General features: G+C 34.0%; 1 protein-coding gene across 2 annotated transcripts; it reads right to left on the bottom strand.

The window, feature by feature from the left end:
• Positions 1-9,246: 9,246 nt before the first annotated feature.
• LOC120169497 (NEDD8-activating enzyme E1 regulatory subunit AXR1-like) lies at positions 9,247-14,803 on the bottom strand. 2 transcript variants are annotated; one of them, XM_039177627.1, is made up of 14 exons: positions 14,658-14,803; positions 14,304-14,476; positions 14,035-14,198; positions 13,686-13,796; positions 13,373-13,452; positions 12,778-12,928; positions 12,596-12,689; positions 12,011-12,099; positions 11,249-11,322; positions 11,003-11,165; positions 10,415-10,536; positions 10,009-10,092; positions 9,743-9,923; positions 9,247-9,607 (listed from the first exon to the last, which is right to left on the bottom strand). In XM_039177627.1, the coding sequence occupies exons 1-14, from the start codon at positions 14,693-14,695 to the stop codon at positions 9,524-9,526; spliced, it is 1,608 nt and encodes a 535-aa protein (XP_039033558.1). In that variant the 5' UTR covers positions 14,696-14,803; the 3' UTR covers positions 9,247-9,523. The 2 variants fall into 2 exon arrangements, with proteins under 2 accessions (XP_039033558.1, XP_039033566.1); XM_039177635.1 differs by having other exon boundaries at positions 10,451-10,536.
• Positions 14,804-20,137: the final 5,334 nt, after the last annotated feature.

The following is a 20,137-nucleotide window of genomic DNA, read 5'->3' as shown; positions in this document are numbered from 1 at the left end:
CGCATCAGACGGCATGCACGTGCTATTAAGTCTCTGTACACCCCAATAGTGTGAAGACACCGCAAGAAGAAGCCCGACTCGCCTGTCACCCCTCAAGAGTCCACTCCTATCATTAAAGAGGCCCCTATCATTCCTCGAGAGTCCCCTCCCACCGTTCAAGAGGTCACTGTCATCGTTGAAGAGGTCCCTCCCACCATTCAAGAGCCCGATTCACATGGTGTCATATGTAAGATTCTTGAGAAACCCTTTGACGTGTCATATGAATGATAGTTGGCTCTCGTATGAGTTACCGGCCAGTACAATTCCGGTATCTGAAGTGGAGAGGAGACAACTACCGGACACAATTCTGGATAACACCCTTTGGGCTAAGACCGCAGTTGATTTTTATCTACATGAGCGGAGCCAGGGGTGTTTCACTGACATATGAAAGCTCAACGATGATATCTATTTGTTGCTTGATCGGTCTTGGTGGGGCGTATTATTAGGGGTCGAAGACAATGGCTATTTCGATGGAGGGGTAAGTCTTATATTTTTCTTATATTTCAATTTGATTATTTTTTTTAAATTTATGTAAGTTACTAATATATGTCTTTTCTTGTAAAACAGCATATCGATGCGTGGGTGTCACGTCTTCTAATAATTAGGAAACTTAAGGAAAATAAAAGAAATACACGATATACAATTATGCCGACGCCGTTCACTTGAAGAATCAACGAGATGAATCATTTGCGTTGGGCAATGGACAAGCTAAACTTTATCCTGCATGGTGGGAGGTCGATAAGGTTAGTATTTATTTTAGATTGAGTTTAAAGGTATTCATAAATAAGTGCGCAAATGAATGAATTATTACTTATGATTGCAGGTGTTTATCCCTGTTTTGGAACGTAAACATTGGCTTCTCGTCGAGCTTCAGCTCATATCCCTTAAGGCAATAGTATATGAAAACATGATAAATTACATATCATTGGCTGATTTAAGAGATATTATTAAGGGATGGAGCTCTCATTTGGCTAAATTCTTGGATGCGATAAATTATTGGACTCGTTCTGGAAACAAGAAGCCAAAGAAGCTCAATATTACAGTTAGCAGAGACGAGACCGCACCACAAAAACGAATGGACCCAGAGGGGATTGTGGTCCTCTCGTATGCTTGGCGTTGGAGCGTTTGATCACAGGAAGTATAAAGTATCTACCTCCCACCGATAGAGATAGAGCTGCAGTAGGCTTGTGGTTTCGGCATTATATGGCTAGATCGATATATACGAGACGCTGCCTATCTGCATCCGCATTATAAAAATGTCCATAAACAATTGGTAAGTTTATAGGCTTTTGGTTTGAAAATGATTGGTTAAGTACCTAGAATTCAATAATTTGTTGTTTGTAGGTTTTAGATGTGTAGAAAGTGTTGTTTGAGCAAATGTTTGGTTTCTGCAGGTTAATCTCAGAAGTGAGCTGCGTGAAAATGATGTATGGCTGCAAAAGTTGATTCAATAGTAGATGAGGAAATAAGAATTATTGCTTATTTTTTTATTGTTTAATTGATTTGTAAAATATGATTTGTAAAAGTTGATTTGTTTAATTGATGTGAACATAATTATTATTTGTGCTTGTTTAATTGATTGAAATGTAATGGTTGATTTTGTTGATTTCAATCTCCATTATGTTGAAGGCAAAAATGACTATCGCAATGTGAAATGAAAATCGCAACGAGAGAATCGCAATGCGAAATGAAAATCGCAACGAGGGAATCGCAAAGCGAAATGAAAATCGCAACGCGAATTTAGTTTCGCGTTGCGATTTTCATTTCGCATTGCGATTCTCTCGTTGCGATTTTCATTTCGCATTGCGATAGTAATAATTTCCGCGTTGCGATACACATTAAGATGATTGCGAACGTCATTTCCGTGTTGTGATAGTCAAATGAATTCCTAATAAGTGATAACAACTGAACAAATCATAGCAATTTTCAAACTCAAGTTACTAATACATGCCTAACTGAAAATGTTAAAAGTTCACACATAAAATCCACATAATACAACGTTTGCATTTAAAAATCACCTAAGTTAACAGTCCCAAAAGGTGAAGCCGGTTGTGATTGGGATTTTAAAGATGATTACGATTTTGATTGCCTTTTGCTTGACACCATATGAGCTTTGGATTTTGATGAGGATCCATATTTTGGTAGAGGAAAAGATGATTTGATGGCACTGGTGATCCACATGTCAACCTTGTATGACCACTTTCCTTGCACCGACTACATGTCGATATCTTCTTCTTTTCACCCTTAGACGGTATACGATCGTGACTTTTTGGTCGGCCAGGTAGCCTTCTGTCCATGGCTGGTGGCAAAACTGTTTGTAAGTCATCTGGTATGTCCCACTCAGAAGGATGTGGAATAGGGTAGACAATCTCGCTATAAGTCTGTCGATATACTTCTGTAGTGTAGCAATCCATAGCGTATGCGCTTGAATCATCTTGGTTTAGATGAAGAGAAACTTTTATAACATGGCCACACGAATAACCAGATGTTTGCCATTTCATACAACTACACGTCTTTGCATTTAGATCGACAAGGCCATTTAAGTTATTATCCAGCACTTCAAATAAAGTGTTTGAACATGGTTCAACTCTCCATGACGTTGACTTCACAACACGTTTCGTTATCTTTTTTTCTGTCCATAGTGTAACACGATGTTCCAATGTTCCTGTAAATTTAAATAAATAATACTTAGTAAAATATATGATAAGTTACGAATTTAAAGAAATAATACCTGCATGGTTTCTTTTCTTGTAGTACCACTGTTGAATAGAGGCTCGAAAAAACTCCATTAACATAGTAATGGGTAATTTACGGGAATGACGACTTAGAGCGTTGATTGATTCTGCACTATTAGACGTCATGAAACCATATCTTGCTCCAAGTTGATATACTCTTGACCATCTTTCAAACCCGACATCTTCTAGTGTTTGAGCACACTGAGGCAAAACACGTCTTAAACAGTTTATATACTTATTAAAATCCACTTCCCGATAAGCTTTTACAGCCTTCCAGTATGTCCATTTGTGATTTTTTATACCAGCAGACCTTGATTTTAGATTTCTATACAAATGAACACCACAAAGTCCATGAAAAGCATCTGGGAAACACCTTCTAACAGCGTTGTCAATTGAGTTTGCCCTATCGGATATGATTTTCAGATTGCTAATAGGACCTATGCAATCCCTAAGATGCCCCATAAACCATGTCCATGAATCAGAGGTTTCAGATTTGCCAACCCCATAAGCTATTGGCAGTATCCCATTGTTAGCATCCATGGCTACTGCTAATAAGTTTACTCTAAGGTATCGACCTTTTAAATGTGCTCCGTCAACTATAATAACTGGACGCATGCAATTAATAAACGAACGAATCTACAAAATCATATATACAAAATAATCATTTAAATGTGAAATGCATGTAACTAACAAAAATGAGTCAACAAAATTATATTGATTTACTAACCGCAGCACCAATGGTGATAAACAGATACTCAAAGCGTCCATCTCTATCTGTTTTGATATGAGTTACCGACCCAGGATTTTTCACCTTTAAATTGTGACAATAAGCCGACAGTTGGGCAAACGATGCTTCTGGCGACCCCCTCAACAATTCCAAGGCATAACATTTGGCTCTCCAAGCTTGAGAATATGAGATACTAATCTTGAACCGAGCATTCATGTCAGTCATAATTTCATGTCCCCGATATACCCTACCATTCAAAAACATTAAAGCCAGAAAACCACCCAACACCTTTTTGTTTGCCTGTCTATGGTGAGGAAAAACTTGGGTTCTTGAACATGTATGTTTATCAATAAAAGTCCTAACTTGAAACATTTCGCAATCTTTTATCCTCTTTGCAATCATACGCCACATACAGTTTTTGTCAATCATACACCTTGTTTCGAAACGATCTTTGCTTGATTTGTTAACTTTTAGTTGATAGCCATCTTCCACACATTTCGTATACAAAGCTATCTTCAAGTCTTCCTTTGTATCAAAACAATCATCTTTCTTGATACGAATAATTTTTGTGTAACAATCAACTGCTATCTTTACCAACTCTTCTTCCGGTATCTGAAGTAATTCTTGCATATTCCAGTTATACTCCCGTGGCATTTTCTTCGGGGACTTTTCTTTGGGGATTTCTTCTTCTTCTTTTTCTTCTTCAGTGTTATATGAATTACAGAATGGATGTTCAACATGTTCATTTACAGTCGTAACTTCCTCCTCATTATCATCAACAACATCTTCCTCAGCAACGGCTGTTTCATCATCAAAATTCGGGTATTGACCAATATCAAAATCATTACACACAGGGTTTGTTTCTTCTTCTGAAAAATCATCAAAATCCGAGTATTGACCAAGATCAAAGTCCGGGTATTGACCAAGATTAAATTTCGAATACTGACTAGTACTCACAAATTTTTTTGTTAGCTCATCATCGTCTAACTGGTCAATACAAAAACCGGAATTTGGTGCTGAAAGTTGATTGGGATTTGGATTAGGGAAAGGTTGTGAGTTTTGAGATTGTGTTTGGTATTGGAAATGTGGTGAAACAATATTTGCTTGGTGATGAAATTGTGGTGGAACCATTAAATTTTGAGCACCATAAACTGGAGTTGAAAAACTTAGTTGATTACTACCCGCTACTGACCCAACTTCACTACTTCTAGGTTCAACAACATACAATGTAACATCATCACTTGAAACACTAATATAAGCAATGAATCGTTCAACATCTTCATTGTCGGTTAACAAATAAACTTTACTATTTCTCTGATAAGATAGTCTAAATCCACTTAGGGGATCTAAATTCAATTTATTTGCAACACGTAACATTAGAGTTTCATAAGTTAACTTTTTTAATGACAATTTTAGTTGAAGATTCATGGGTAAAGGCATATATTGTAAAACACCATGAACATTCTCCCATGACCCTCCAAAATTCAAATCTATCCAAATATGATCAACATTAGATGATTTCATTATTGTAAATTAATTTACTAAACAAACGAGCTGCGAAACTAAAACCTGTTACCGGATGGGGAAGGATGTCGTTGGATATAGGAGCGGATGTCGCCAGAGAGAGTGATAGATAGAGATGGAATGAGTTGCGATTTAGGGATTTAGGTTATGAGTTGCTGCTACTGCGTAGTTATATACCCAAAACATTTGTGTTGCGAAATTAAAACCTGTTGCGAATTCAGAAATCGAGTTGCGAATTTGAAATTCAATATTGCGATAGTCAGAATCTCGTTGCGATTTACTAAATCGCAATGCGATTACGTAAATCGCAATGCGAATTAGGAAAATCGCAATGCGATTTACGTATTCGCATTGCGATTTAGGAAAATCGCAACGCGAATTTGGGAAATCGCAATGCGATAGTCAGAATCGCGTTGCGAATCTGGAAACTGATTTGCGATACCAGAGATCGCGTTGCGAATTATCGATCGCATTGCGATTTAGTTGGTCATTTTGGCAAATCCAAAAAAAGTTGGTTAAAATAGTATATTATAAGGCATTTTTGGACACTGAGGTTATTTTCTATAATTAATATATTATTTATAAGGATGATATCCAACTACACATTATAAAAATTTCTAATTTTACATAGTTTTAAGACTATTGAATGAGGTTAAATAGACCATCAATATTAATAGTAGAAAATAAAAAAAATATTCAATAAAAAAGATAATATAAATTTTAAGATAATATTATTGAAAATAATAATTATGAATTTAGGATGTGGTTTATAAAATAAATATGAAAGATAAAAATTAATAATTTTATGTATTATTGTTTTATATATTTATAGTAAATAATTATATCTTTCATTGAGTAATATGAATTAATTTTGAATTCAATATATTTAAGTTAGATAAATATAAATTTCAAAGTTTTTGGTTGTATCTAGATTTGACTGTGTTAGTGCACAAACCAATCGACTTTAGTGGTTAAATAATTTGTTGTTATCTTTTAAGGTGAGTACCATGTATGTCAGAGGTACGAGACTTAATTATCAATCCAAAGACTAAGAATCTTTGAACATATATTATTTAGTATTAATTTCAGATTTATATAAAAAATGGTTGTGTTATTTGTTATCATCTTGGGATTGGGTGATTTTAATTTAAATTATTTAGGTTTTAGGCTTTTTATTTAAGTTTGAGGATTAAGTTCAAATATTTTTGGTTAATTATCTTGATAATTTCAATTTTCATACTTTTAAATTTGATTTAAATTAATATAAATTTTAATATTTTATTTTAGATTGGATTATACTTTAAATGAGTGGTTTATATATTAAAAAAAGTTGATTAGCATACAATTTATTTATTAAGAGCTAATAATGAATTAAATATATCAACTGAATTAAATAAAAATTGCTTAAAGAATATATGTTTAAAAATGGATTTATTTTGTTAAATTGTTGGGGGTGTATTGTAATTGTCATTAATTGATGTATTTTGATTATAAACACTTGTATGATTGTAACTTAATCGAACACATGTGCAATGATTACCTTTTATAAACATGGGTTAATAGAACAGAAAGTCAAACGGCAAGAAACCGAACGACATGTGATAATTGGCATAACAGCCGAGCAGAAGACGTGGCAGAATGCAATTGGATAAAGGGCTTCACTAGATCTTGCGTCCCGTCTAGTAATCATGTGACGACCCTATTTTAGATATAACCGTTCGATCGAATCGATTTAAAAATTTTATGTTAATGAGTTTTATTTTATAATTCAAATTTTATTTAAATTTTTTGAACTGAGCAGATTTTATAGAATTCAAATCGAGCCGAATTATTTGAGTTTTTGTTTAAATTTAATTATAAATATTAATAATATTTGATTATAATTTAAACTATTTTCTATAACTACATATATATATATATTTATTTATTCATCTTTTTTCACATGTTATGTATATATCATATAGAGTTGGATGACTTAATACATTAATTAATAAAAATTTTGAATTAATAAAGTTATTATTTTAGTTATTTGAGTTTTATTTTATAACTTTAATTAATTTAATGTTTTTTAATTGAACAAAGGCGGAAGGAACATATGCTATCCGGTAGGGGTGGTGCCCGTAGAAGATGGGGACATCCCACCTTATCGGCACATTTGATTCTTCTAGACTGAGATGTTAAGTGCTATATTGTATGTAATTTGCTGAAAACGAAGGATTTCGAATCTCACTAATTATATTTATGGGACAAATAAATCAGTTTTCATTCAAAGAAAAACAAAAATATTTATCGACTTCGACACTAATCAAATTGGACATTACACAGAGAATTAATATTTAAAGTATCAATATATCTCTTTTCAAATTTATTATAAACTAAAATCTTTTAAATTTATTATGTATAATGTATCGTTATCTGATTCACGTAAAATCATATTTCATCGACGCATCAAATACCATACATTCTTCTTTTAATCTCTAGGCCAAGAAGAGAATTAAGCGTTGAAGTTCAACTTGGTATGAAGAAGTTCGATGAAACTTTAGAGTCACATAATGGGAATCAGAATAAAGAAAATGGAGAAAGGGTATTAGGTGCTTTGTTTGCTGTAGCTTTACAACACTGGTTTGTTTAATAGCTGAAGCAAAACCCAGGCTGCGCCACCTGTTGGATGGTGCAGTCAGCAGCACATTGCTTTATCCAACCAAACCCTTCATTTGATATCTTTTCAGCCATCTTCCTTCTCTCTCTCTCACCTCATTCAGATGGATTGTTGGTTGCTTTTAAACATTTCGGAAAATGATGAGAGATTGGGTTGCAGCCAAAAGAAGGAATAATTCCTATACAAGGCTCACTACAAGACAAAAAGGTAAAAGTGTAACAGTTGTATTGTGTTAAGTGAATAAAATAAGATTAACATCCACATTATAAAGTAAAGATATTGCCTCAAATTCATTAGCTGATGATGAAAAAGAAAGAAAACAAGTGTAGATATAAAATTTGGACCATTCCATACTTGTCCCAACCAAACCCTCCATATCTACATTATCTGTGTCCCATTATCATGTAATCACATGAAAATGTTCATCTTTTTAAGCAACTTACTAGTTCAAAACAAACGATCGGGGAAGATGAAGGTGAAGGTTTCGATATAGATTCGAAATTTTCATTGAACCATGGAAAAAGCATTATGTAAGATGACGGTTCCACATTTGGCATTTGCACATCCCTATCAACCCACCATTCACTGTCTAAGCTTAAGACCCCATTGCATCCACTTGATCAATGCAATGAATGAATCCCAAATCACTTACTGTCCTTTTCTTTTTCAACTGAGGAATGGAAGCATCAACATCTTGATGCTAGCTAGATTTTCACATGAGAAAGGGACCAATGCGCCACACATTCTACATTACAAGACTGTTTTTTAGACAGTAATGTTCGACATTTTTACTTTAGAATTAAGAGACTGTTAAATGACAAGGGCAGGTTTGAACCCTGGACATGGGATGCTGGTTAATGCAAACCGGATTGTAGATGGATCCTTTGCCAAATTGTCTCCCAATTTGGCTCATGATTTGTAATATTTCATCCCTCAAGCGATTCTATCCGGTAAACTACATCCATAACCATTTAACTATATGTAGATTTTATTGGCCATCAATCTTTTAATTTTATCAATTAAACTACTTAATTATACAAGTGTTATCAATCAAGTCACCAACTGTTAACATTAACGGATGAAATGACATGACTGTTAAAAAATAGTATAATTATATATTTAATCCTGAATATTTACACATTTTATCAATTTAATCACGTCAGTTCCTCCATTAAATGTTAACTACTAGTGACTTCATTCGCAACACTTAAACAGTTGAATGATTTGAAATTGATTGATAAAAATAAAAGATCCATGGTCAAAATAAAATCCACACATAATTAAGTGGTCATGTGTGTAGTTTACCCATTCATATATCTGTTCATCTTACTTTCATACCTGAATTACGCTTTGGCTAGAGATGTCACCCAAACCAGACCTGGAGCATTTGATTCTTTTACTTTGCCCCAGCCCAGACATACTCGAATTACAATACAAAAACTTGACCCAGACTCGGCCCATACTCGGATCATTTCCAACATCCATTAACTACCATACTTTTTTCTTATAAATGGGTAAACTTGAGATGTGGGTAAGAGAACAAAGAACGCCAAAACATGGGGCATTGCTACACCTTTGTTCAATAAGCTAAATAAAAAGTAGCTATGTCTTCTTGTTAAGATACAAAAATACTGCCTCAATCCCAGAAATCTTTTACATATGTAGCGGCAAAGCTATACCTGCAAATAAATAGCCATCCCATCTCTCGACTGAATCTGCCAACAAATCCAGAAGTCCGATCGCTTCTTCATTTGAAATTGACATTTTACTGGGTAGTTTGCACCAGATGGGAAGAAAACACACCATTTACTTCCAAAAATTGCTTTGCTTGAAGTTCTGCTACAGAGTCAACAACTGAGACTTGTGATCAATAGCATTGAATATGAATGTGCCACACATGGGAACAAACTGTTTTGTTATAAGCTGCAGCAAACACAAACTTTGTGATTTCACGGCACCAAGTCATGTGATATGTAAAATCATTTTTCAGTAAATTTCTCCAGGCATACCACAGAAACATGAATTTCGAACACAGCCAACAAAAGACTAAAACGCTACCTTGATCACTTCTTGTGATGCAATTCCTCCAATGACAGCAGCAACAGCATGGAGCTCTGCAGCTCCAAATCGGCACATTTCATTAATAAGGTCCTCTGTCAGTGTTAAACCAGTACAACCCATATCATTAAGTAGACAAACAGCAGTAGTTTTTAGCCTAGATATATCCTCATCCAATCCACTGCAAAACAATAACAGCATAGTTAGAATGCAAACTTCAGGTTATGATATCCGAAGAAAGAAAAACTACGATGTGTTACGCTTACCCATCAAACTGCCCTGGAAAGTGGTTAAAATTTGCAGCGTAGCGGTCAACAGCTCTTAGAAGAATATAGAAAACCACAGAAACACTGAAACGCATAAACAGAAGATCATGTTTTGTACACATCAACAAGTTTTGAATTGCAAATCAACAAAAAAAAAATCAAAACATTTTAAACACAATAGTAAAGGACCTACATTGTCACTATTACATTACACAGATTATCAAACAAATTAACTTAGGTTCCATTTGGTTGATGTTTTGCCTTTCTCAATAGAAAGTGAAAAGCCAAAGATTAGAGAAAAGAACTGAAAACAAGGGACAAATTGCAAAAAGCAGAAGCACCAATCAACGGAACATGAGTTAAGCATTTTATATGAAAGAATCTTCATGTAGTATTAACATATTACCATATAAAAGAAGTATCAAAATTTGAGTCACCAGACCTGTAATCTTCATCAGTTAAATACTTCTGCAGCTCAGTAAGGGATGGATTATTATACTCCTCCTCAATGGAGCGATACCTACAAACCTACAAAGAAAAGATTAGTTGAGGGACTAACCCAAAAGGGGCATGACTCACTGTGATCTATTTGGAATCATCAATCAGTAAACATTGTACATCATTCTATTAATTGTAACATAAACATTCATGCAGGTCAGCAGGCAGGATGCTGATAACAGAAACTTATGGCAGGAAGATCCAAATTAACAGGAAAAAAAATGAAAATAAGACTGGAACGACTATGGTCTTTATGCTAGATGGAATAAAACCAGATTACTTGATAAAATGCATTCAACAAAGTACGGTAAAGATCAACTGAGGTCCTCCAGAAAGTAATACTTGAAGCCATATTATAGTCCCCAAATAGTTTACTTACCTCATCTGCAATTGTTATGAATGATGACATTTATATCATTAGTCTTCTCGTGTCAATAAGGATACATGCAATAGAGTGAATCATTAAATAGAAAACAGATAAAAAAGTAGCACTTACTTTGAGTTTTCTAGCATTTTTACAAAAGCTTTTTATAGTAGCTTTAGGAATACTATGGGGATCTCTTCCAATTTTCTTAAGAATATTCCTAACTCGTTCTTCAATGACATGATAATCAGCCTCAGACTTAGTCTGATAGATCTTCTGCAAGTTGACATAATGCCTGAACAAGAGAATTGATAGAGTTGTTATTCTCAAGTTTAGAGAAAAGGAATGCTAGAAATTTTGTAGGGATCAATCACTAACTCAGTTGAAGATGTCATATCTGGTATTGACCCCTCAAGTGGTACCTCCCCACCACCTTCATTTGCAATAAATTCCTGCATAAAGTTCACAATTGCAAATACTAATTTAGATCTTGAGAAATTTGTAGGAGCTTGAATAGAATTAAATTGAAGATAATCATAAAGGATTATAGCAGGATCGATGTTGATTGGATATTCAATAATCCTTAAGAAATTGTAAATAGCCAAAGTAATATCACCAAGAATGTAGCATGGAAAATGCAGGTTTAAACTATATGATCAATATCTTATATAGTTGCAGAATAAATAAAGCAAATATCATGGCACCAAAACTCCATTCAAAATCCCACAACTCTTGTACTCCCCACTTATGATCATGAATCAGAAACTCAGATAGATGGTGTCACTTAAATGAAGAAAACAGACAATAAAAAGTTGAAAACAAATTATGGAGACAACACTGCAACTGAAATTTCATCTAAAATTTTCCCAGAAATATTTGAAAGAGTGAAATGGTTCTGAGAAACAAATCAGCTATGTGAATATGCGTCTTTGGTCATAAAATGAGAAAATGTCACATTAGCTGTCATCTTTCATGGTTTACAGAGAGTCTTTTGGTATACAACCATTCCATACATGTATCAACAGACTAGTGCCCACAGCTAATTAGGTGCCACTGCACAATACCACTTCAGCAACAGTATCTACAGGAGTAAATAATTATTGAGGTTATAGCAGAGTGGGTTAAATTTTAAATACCAACCTTCAAAGCTGCGACCATAACCCAAAAGTCAGAAGAACCAGTGCCAATTTCAGCACAGTTATCATTAATTATCTGCTGCAAATCCGAACCTGAGATTTAAAGGGGGGGGGATTGTTAAGCACCGGCCGAAGTAGTGTTTGATTTTCCCATCTGATACTAAATCAACACATAACACAACTAAACCAATGTAAAGCATACTGCATTGCAATTACACAAAGAAGCTTCATCAAGAAAAATAAAGTGTCCACCAAATCATACAAAGGATACTATCCCCACTCAAATTGTTTCACATCAATAAGCTCTTTGCAAAATATATAGTATGTAGCGTACTACTACTATGAACAAAGAGCAAGGTGCCTCAAATCTTTGGCCTTGAAAACATAATGTACAAGATTAAAATCAACTCCTATCCCGGCCAAAAAGTGTTGCCAGGGGTCAAATGGATTTCAAGGTCCGAGGCTATAGACGTCAGGGAATCTTCTAAAACCAAATAAGTTTTTCATTCCATTTCCATAAAAGAGAAAATTCTATGGAAATATTTAACCATCCAAAAGTTGATTCGTGACCCTACTAAGACAAACTTACTGATTCCTTGAGGAGTAAACACTTTAAAGGAGGCATCAATAGCTTCTTTATAGTTTTCTTCATCCATTGCAGCCATCCTAGATTTGAGAAGTTCCTAAAATGTCCAAGAATTAAACCTAAATCTCACAGACATAAAACAGAAGAAATAAAATCTAGCAGATAAAATATACAGAAATGCAAACCTTGAACTCTCTTTTCTCTTCCCTGGTTGATGGTAGAGTACCTCCATGGCTAATCTTCCACTCATCGACCATCTTCACAAGGATGACGACATACGGTATGTGCTTATGAGCAACAGGATCTTGCACATTTAGGTCAATAGCTTGAGAAAACCTATTATATGTAAATGCCAGTCAGAACTCCAGTTGAGGAAAACAAATGATACGAGCTTGCCGCTTAGAGTTTAGAGAATACTCAAATATTTTTTAAGAGCACAATAGGAGTAAAATCATTAAGAAAGGAACATCATTGCATAAATTATAAAAATCCTTTAACGACATACCAAAGGTTTCATCCCAAAATTATGGAAAATATCTACTTACCTCCCCCACCAACAAAATTAAAAAATTTGACCACTGACCATAAGAGGGGAGATTGCATGATTTCCGGGAGATGAGTTTTGGATTCCAAATACAAAAATGCAATGAACATTCTATCTAATCTCAATGATGTTTTAACAGTTAAATTGACAATAGGAATACACAATAGTGCAAGCTTATAGCAAATACAGAAGTCAAACCATGCACTGAGAAAGAAAATAAAATAAAAGATAGATACCCTCTCAACTCAGGCCATGGATTATTTAACCGAAGGTCATCTAGAAAATGGTCAGGCTTTGACTCAATTACAGTGTGTTCCTGCCACAAGCAAAACATGAGTCATTTTAAGCCATTTCCCCTCTTTTTTGTCTAAATACTAAACTTATGAAAATGTCAAATAACCATTCATATATATGGGCTGGCTTATATAAGTTCAATAGAAATTCAAGATTTGTTCCTGCCGATATCAAGCTATATCAGTGAGATATCAATGCCATGACCTCTGATACATAGGATGAAAACAGAAACAACATAAACCACAACATGTTTACCTTCATACTGATTCGAACTAAACCTGTGAGGCCGTAGGAGCGAGCAAATATCAACATCACATTTTCTTGTCTACAGATTCTATCAAGCTTCACCATAGCCTCTTCCACCAGCTGAAACAACAACATAGTTAAAAGGGAAGAAACATAAAACCAGATGATTCTTTTAAGAAACATAGCAACGCAAAGTTACGAACAAATCCACCTTAATTCCAAATTTTCTTAGCACACATGGAGAACAATAAAACCGGAAGTATAAACAAAAACTTTTTAAGTAACCACTAGCGGCCTAAAAAGGGTACCTAACAGTTAAGTTCATCAGTAGAAGTTCAGCAATGGGAAGATTCCTTACCTGAGTGGCCACAACCAAGGTAAACTGAGAAAAGAAAGATGGGTTGGTGTCGATTAAAGCCTCAGGATGCTCTTCAATAAACTTAGCTTTAACAGCATCGTTTAGCTCTTGGAGGAATGAACAAACACACTTGGCTTTGGACTGACCGAGGCTTGAATCATCAACTACCCCAGAACAATTCCCAAAATTAGAAGACAATATCGTTAAACCCTAAAATAAAGGACATTAAAAAACGTGAAAAGGAAATGGGGAAGCATACTAAAACCTACCCATAAAATTGTTTCCAAGGTCACCAAATTCAACCTTAGATCCATCGACTATAGTAATGCTCCCAACACCACCAAGAACAAGATTCTTCAAAGTCTCAGAACCAGTCGGCCCACAATTTAGTAAACATATGCTCGCTTTCTCGAGAGCTGCTTGGCCTTGTTCACCCCATATCCTACCAATTTTTAAAGGAAAGAAAATTTCTTGATATTGCAAATAGGCAAAGCAACTTAGATTATTCGGGAGGAAAACTCTATTAAGACGTGAATTCTTTCAACACTTCTAATTCCTTCTGGGGAAAAGAGAAAATCACTCAAAGAAAAAAAAATTAAAAAGGAATAAAATTGACAGGTTACCTGAGCTGGCGATCGTATTTGGTTTTAGGTTCCGCCATTGTTAAACCTCAAATATGGTTCTTCGCTTGCTCACTACGCAGTACGCAAGGACCACGCTACATCCAGTCTATGTTTTAAGGACGGTGGCGACGATACTGAAACGCATCGTTTAGGATAGGCCTAAATCTGCTTGCTAATTGCTGCTTTTTTTCTTTTTCTTTTTGTTCGAGCTAAATGTTAATTTTGATACGGGAAATGTTGACCTCAAAGGCATATTGTCAAAAATAGTTCTTAATATTTTATAATTTTTCACTTCAGTCCTTAATTTTTTTGTCAAACGACTTCTTAATGTTTCAATATTTTCAAAATCATTTATTCTTTTTAATAATTTATTGGTTTGATGACATGGCATGACACATTGTATTGTCATATCATTATTAAAATTGAATATTTTTGATGTGATATTATAAAAATTAATATTAAAATACTGTTTAAAAAATCTCAAAATTGAGTTTTGATAGATTTCTTCTTTAAGGTGGTTTTTCTTTTCTTTTTATAAATTTAAGTTTCTTAGAGGAAATTATTTTTTTCTTCTCAAAATTCCTATCATTTATCATATTTATTATCGTTTTCTTTTTCGAAAAAAGAGTGACATCCAACGATTCACCATTTTTTCCTTATTCTTTTATCAATTTAATTGTCTGAAAACAGGCCTAAAACTTTTAAAATAAAACTCAAACTTTTGAGTAATGATGGAAAAATAATTGAATCTAATATGTTTTAACTTGATCGATTTTAATATAATAGGATTAAATTATTTTTTTAAAATTGAGTTTTAGGCTGGAACAAGCCGATTGAATATATATATATTTTTTTGTTCGGGTATAATTGAATTTGGAGATAATACTTCGCCTAATTCAAGATATTTACAAAAATATCCTTATATATATATACATGTATTTACGAACCATAAAATGAGATGAAAATTACTAAAAGACCACCGATAAACTGTATATTAAAGTCGAGGGACGTGGGACACTATCAACAAATACAATTGCGTATCCCAATCCAATTTGAGTGTCCAGAGTAGAAAAAAATCATCATGATAATAAATAAGTGTCATCTGGATTAATTGAGGCGTTGTTAAATCCACCCAAGAGAAAGATAAAAACAAAAAAAGGTAAAATGTAAAAAAATACTATAGAGTTATTGAAAACTAAAAATAAAAAGGGAAATAAAGATGCAATATAAAAATAAGCAAAAAAATCAGAAATATCATGATCGACAACTAATATTAAAATTGGTGTCGTCGTCGGTCAAATAAAAATATAAAAGGAGAGTGGCACAAGAAGAAAAACAACCTAAGGAACATCCTAGGGAGTGCGACCCCATAACATATTTAGATAAACTACATAAATCATCACTCAACTTTTTTCTCACTCCTATTTTGATCACTTAAGTATAACATTTTTCATTTTAATAACTAAATTATAAACATATAATTTTTTTGTCACTCCTCTATTAATTTACTAACATAGTGATCACATGACATTTTAAATTAACTTTTCTCTTTGACTTTTTAATTTTTATATATTTTTTATGGGACCAGGGACTTATTGGGCCTAGACATGAGGGTTACCCAAGATTCAGAATTTTTATAATGCATTATATTTGTAAAAAAATAATTTTAAATTAGTTATAGGGCTCAATTATTTTTAATACTTGTTATCAAGAGTTTAATTTTTTTCTCAATATTTATTATTATGAGCTCATTTTTTTAATATTGGTTATTAGAGTCATACTCTTATAATTTTTTTAATATTTGTATAAGTATCCAATTTTTTGCTAATACTTTTTCTAACATGTATTATTAAGGGACTAATTTTTTCAATACTTATTATCAGGGGTCTAATTTTTTTAATATTTGTTATTAGGGGTATACTTTTAAAATTCAATTTCTTTTCTAATATGTATTTTTTATTAGGAGTCTAATTTTTTCGATACTTTTTATTAGAGGTCAATTTTTGTAACACTCCAATTTAGGGGCTAAATTTAAGAAATTATAAAGTGGTTAATTTAATTGGTATTTTTGGAAGGAATTGGGGATTAAATTGTAACATTTCAAAGTTGGCAGACCGTTTTAAGAAGTGCAAGAAGTTCAGTGACTAAACTCATGGTTTACCCATTTTTATTATGAATTGAATTATAAATCCCCCATTCCCGTATGTTTTCTGGAAAATTTTCCAGATTTTCCCTCTACGATCAACCAACTTTCAACTCCGATCTACTCGCCGTCCGACCTACGATCGACAAGCCGAAACCACCATCGTGTTCGTTGTCAACCGAGGAACAAAATCCCTCAAACCGTTAGTCGTGAATCATCTCCGTTCGTCGTTAATTTCAGTCGGAAGTATCGTCGGTAATAACTCGGTTTTAGTTGGTTTTTCATCGATGCACGACGATCGGGTCATCCGTTTACGACACCTCCCGCACCATCGTGTTCCTTGTGCCGTTCCGAGTCCACCGGTGTCCTCCTTTTTCTCCGCCGGCGGGGGATGGTTCAATTGACCGGTTTGACCGGTTTTGGTGCATAGTTGACCGGTTTGACCGGTCATAACCCGACCCGACCTGACCCGTTGACCCGACCCGACCTGTTGACACGACCCGTTGACCGTTGACCCGTTGGCCGTTGACAAGCGTTGACCAATGTTGACCAAAACTTTGACCGACTTTGACCGGGAATTAAACGACCTTTGACTTCGACTGAGTATACCTATCCTGACATTTTTCGACGTTCCAAATCCGATTCCGCTGTCTGTTTTTCGAAATTCGAACCCAAAGGCCTCGAAATTACAGGTCAAACCCGTTGACTTTGATTTTGACCGAAAATTTCAAATTTCCGAAAAGTCATATTTTATGCTTTCGACGTCCTGAATCCGAATCCGAAGTCCGTTTCGCCAAATTCGAACCCGGTAAGCCGTCTTTCACTGACTTATCACATGATTCGACCCGTTTATCGCAATTAAGCTCCATTTCTGATATAATTTATGTTGATATGTATCTGAGGAATTATTGGAAGTTGAATTGAAGATCAAAGGCATTCGATATGATGTTTTATGAAACATGTTTATATTGATAAATGCATGAACAAGATAATGTTGGTCACTTTGGTGAAGTTGAATAATTTATACACTCGATATGATGTGGTAGAAATTCTGTAACTAATTACGGATCGAATGACTAATATAAGAGATTAAGGAATTGTGAGATTAAATTACAAGTTTGTGATTAGTGATAAAGAAATCAGCCCTGTATCTGCAACTTATAATTTATTTCATCAAAGGTTAAATGTTAAAGGTACTTGGTTGGGAAATTATGAGAATACTCTGGTAGGGTAAAATTATGAAAATACCCTTATGTTATAAAAAGACAAGATTTGAATATGGAAGTTAGATAAGAGGATTTTACAGACATATTGATCTGATAAAAATATTGACGTGTATAAGAAATGTTAGTTTTATTTGGAAATTATGGATAACCGGTTTTAATCCTATGAGAGTTTGTGAAGGATACTAGAAGTTTGTTAAGAGAACCGTTTCAAGATCAGAGAGTGTTCAAGAAAGCAATTAATCATAGGATCTCTATATTATATTATTTTCGTTAAGAGCTAATATCAAAATTATCTAGTTAAGAAATTACGAAAATGCCCTTGAGAGATTAAATAGTCTGAGTTGACCCTAAATGAGAAAGTACTTTGAGGATTTGTACTTAACTCGATTAAGTACGAATTTAATTGTTAAGATCCTATCTTTGTACAGAAAAAATTCATGATATTCCGTTTGTAAAATCTGAGAAGACACTTGACCCGAAAATATCCAAATAATGAGTAAATACTTGAAGAATAATTTATCGGGGGTATTCTGCTGTCAGAATTATTCGAAAGGACTAAAGTAAATGATAAGATTGAATTAAATAATAAGACCGAATGGAAGGAAAAGATTGAAATACCGTAGATCTGTAAAATGACCAAAATACCCCTGTAATGGAAATGACCCAAGAATATCATCAAGCTCAGAAATGATTGGATATCCTCGAGCTCTGAAATGAATGGAATAAAACTGAATACCAAAATTTACAAAATAACCTTATGGCCTATACTAAGTAAATGTATTGGATTAATTAAGGAATCCAAGTAAGCATAGGTATTGGACTATCATTAAAGGTAATGAAAAACAATTTAAGTGAGTAGATCAACCCTAAAGCTATGTCAATTCCTGAATGGCATAGATATTACTGGAACATGTGTTCGTCTTCTCAAGTTTGGCTCGATGATAAATTTTGGAAGTATTCAGCTCAGCTCAGCTCTAGACTGTATTCAATACTAAGAATTTGATGTTTGTTCGACAATCAACCACGAAGACCAAATTGAATGGAATAGAAGTACAACATGTATCTGAAATTCAGGAACGCTTGAATTACTCTAGAAAATCTTGAAGTAACTGGAATGGAGATGAATGCTAAATGAAATAGGTAACCTCAATGACTGAGGATTTAGTAAGTGATTTGGATAAGTCTGGAAACTCTGATGAGTTTACGTAGTGTACAATTACAATGGGTTATGAACAAATTAATCAAGTACGTCAATATTTCATGATATTGTGGAAGTGCGGAAATGAAATAAAGACATTGGAAGATTTATTCAACGATGATTCCGAAAATGGTCTATGGACAAAAATTGTGGTATTAAAGAGTAAATACCCTGGAAGAACAATGAATTGACCAATTGACAGGCATTAGTTCTGGGAACTATTCATGTAAGAGTTGTCTGATAATCCGATCAATCGACATAGAATATAAATATCCTGAACCTTCATTTCTTCCTTATCAGCTCAAGTCACATTCTGAATAACTGATGATTCTGTCAGTCATTGAACTCTTTCAATAGTGATTCTGAATTCTGATATTCTATCGGTATACTGAAAATCCGTATTCCTCTACTTGTTAAGATTATCCAATATCTTTGAATACTATCTGTAAATTCTGGTGTGTTCCCTACTCACATGAATATTTTATCTGATTTTCGATTTGAATTCTGATATGATACTTGACATGGATTCTGATCTGATATCTGACATAGATTCTGATCTGATACTTGACTTGGATTCTGATATGATACTTGACCTGGAGTTTGATATGATACTTGACCTGATTTATGTTTTGATTTTTGATATATCCGTTTACGAACGGACATATTTACTTGGGGGGTAATGTTGGAGGAAGTATACCTGGAGGCTCCTCGGCTGTGTGCTCAGGGCCTACTGGACTTGATGGTGGGTGTATGGTTCTGGGGAACCTACACAATTTGGACTTGTTGGATGGGGGTATATATATATATATTTATATGTTTTAAAAGATCAGTATCTTTTTACTGGTTTTATGGGAACACACTAGAAAACCTATTATGATCTCCTGAACTCAGTCATCCGAAATATTTCTCTGAA

The sequence above is a fragment of the Hibiscus syriacus genome, unplaced genomic scaffold (assembly GCF_006381635.1).
Source record: "Hibiscus syriacus cultivar Baekdansim isolate YM2019G1 unplaced genomic scaffold, ASM638163v2 tig00003041_pilon, whole genome shotgun sequence".
Classification (NCBI taxonomy): Eukaryota; Viridiplantae; Streptophyta; class Magnoliopsida; order Malvales; family Malvaceae; genus Hibiscus; species Hibiscus syriacus.
Note: the sequence above shows the minus strand (reverse complement) of the source record. Positions and strands in the feature narration are given on the sequence as shown.

Coding starts and splice junctions, on each gene's coding strand:
- LOC120169497 (XM_039177627.1), bottom strand. CDS start 14,695: ATGGCGGAACCTAAAACCAAATACGATCGCCAGCTCAG. Junction 14,477..14,657: donor AAATACGATCGCCAGCTCAG/GTAACCTGTCAA, acceptor AAAAATTGGTAG/GATATGGGGTGAACAAGGCC. Junction 12,929..13,372: donor CCATGGCCTGAGTTGAGAGG/GTATCTATCTTT, acceptor TACATATAATAG/GTTTTCTCAAGCTATTGACC.